At 31.0% G+C, this 2,005-nt stretch overlaps 1 protein-coding gene across 1 annotated transcript; it reads right to left on the reverse strand.

The window, feature by feature from the left end:
- Positions 1-603: 603 nt before the first annotated feature.
- LOC103584516 (vacuolar protein sorting-associated protein 13A-like) lies at positions 604-1,747 on the reverse strand (the record flags this gene model as incomplete). The annotated part of the gene is made up of 2 exons (XM_008565486.1): positions 604-836; positions 1,530-1,747. Coding segments are annotated over 2 exons (451 nt in total), but the record flags the coding sequence as incomplete, so codon positions are not given.
- Between the last annotated feature and the right edge of the window lie 258 nt (positions 1,748-2,005).

Genomic DNA, 2,005 nt, shown 5'->3' on the forward strand with positions numbered 1-2,005 from the left:
TTTCTATAACTCCTTTAGAAGCCTAAACATTTTTATGAGTATTTTCAAGATTACTAGGAACAGACAGTTAACTTGAAAGATGTCTTTGAAGAAATGAATTTTAACTAGTTATGAAGAAGACGAATGCCAAGAGATTACTAGAGAGCAAAATACAAATGGGACGTATGTCGAAGCAAATGGCTGAAGGTTCAAACAAGTTACATGGAGACAAGCAAAAACATCCAAATAGGAGAAAAAATTAAAATAATAAAACTGAAGGAACGAAGCAAATAACGAGTAGAAAACTTTAAAAGCCAAAGAGCAGTCTGAAATCGACATGGTTAGAAACTCAGAGTAAAATCTTAATTGAAATGCACCAAGATGAAACCAAATTCTTATTGAGAATATTCTCACAAATAAAAATCGCAATGAAAAGCGTGTAGAAGAATAAAAAAGTTTCACAGCTGTTGTAATAATATTTTAAATTAAGCTCTCCAAGTAGAAAGAAAGGGATTTTACAGGGTTTGGTTGGAAAGCATATAGGTAGTTTTCATTTCCTAAAGTGGTATATTCTAAATCCAAAATAGTTTAACAATCAAACAGATAATTAAATAGCAAACTCACAGTACTGATTTTGCCTTTTCTCTTCACTGGAAGAAATGGGCATGCTTTCACTTGAAGATCTTTAATGGCAGCAGTCATTGTACTGTTTTCAAGGTCACCTTTACAGCAAATTTCACATTGCGTTGTAATGACTAAAGCAGGAGCATCATTTCTTGTCATGTCAGCCACAAACACAATTTCAGGATTTCTAATAACAGTATTAATTTCCCACTTCTCTGATTGCCGTGTAGGTACTAAAACAGAAATAAAAAATAAATTAATACTTTAAAATGTTTATACATATTTACTATATATTATTTATCTCTTATGAGAAAATGTTATTTCATTCTAAGTAAATAGTAAATTAAAACAATCTTAGATTCTAAAGGAATCTACTGCAACTCCCTTAATAAAGATTTGAAGAAGCTATAGACATAAGAACATTAACAAATATAGGACAAAATCTCTACTACTTAATGTCAAAGCTAGAAATTAATCCAGTTTCCAAATTTCAACTTGACATCCTTTCTACTATAACACAATGAATGAAATATGTCAAAAGATAATAGAGAAATAAACATAACAAATAAATGAGTGCTTTAAATTAAAATACTATCTTTAATTATTTTAAAGGAGTGGATGGTTCACTCTTCTTCCTGCTTATTTCCTTCTATGATAAATTCTTCTGAATTACTGCAGAGAAATACAATTACTTATTCCAATGTAGGTCTCATACTTTTTGAACCCAGTATATATTCATGCCTTTAAAATAAATGCAAACTGCAAATCCTCCCAGAAAATTCATTAAGGTTTTCCTCCTACCTCTGAAAAATAAATATTTTAATTTATAAATGCATTTACCCTGATCATCTAAAAGGCTAATCAAGGTAAATGTTGTCAGAGCACTTCGATAATATAAATATTAAATATTTTACCAAGTAACTAACCTTCTTCCTTAGAAGTCCATGTTTGAACATTTGTTTCTACAGCACTGCCTATGGTGTAGGCCTCAAAAAAGACATTTGCAACGGTCAGCAGAAATTCCACACTTGCACAAATATACATTTCTTGAAAGACTGCATCAGTCACACAACCATCTCTGACTCTCTTATACTTTACATCCATCATGTTCTTTTTGTCAAACCCCACTGTCAATCCTATCATTCTGAAAAACACAATAATAACCACTATGTTTGCGTAACTTACAAATAACCAAACACATCAATAAAACTGGAAAGATCTCGTCTCTTTCACTAAGAGCAAACAAGTATTCTGAAGTCATGTCTCTAGGGAAGATCCACAAGGTGCTCCAAATAATGAATTTACAAATTTCTGGAGTACAACTGTTTCATAAATTAGGAACTGACTGTTTAAGAAATTATCAGAGTTTTGAATCTCGGCATATTTTTTCTTCTTGATTTTT

Source organism: Galeopterus variegatus, unplaced genomic scaffold, assembly GCF_000696425.1.
Source record: "Galeopterus variegatus unplaced genomic scaffold, G_variegatus-3.0.2 Scaffold62417, whole genome shotgun sequence".
NCBI classification, from domain to species: domain Eukaryota; kingdom Metazoa; phylum Chordata; class Mammalia; order Dermoptera; family Cynocephalidae; genus Galeopterus; species Galeopterus variegatus.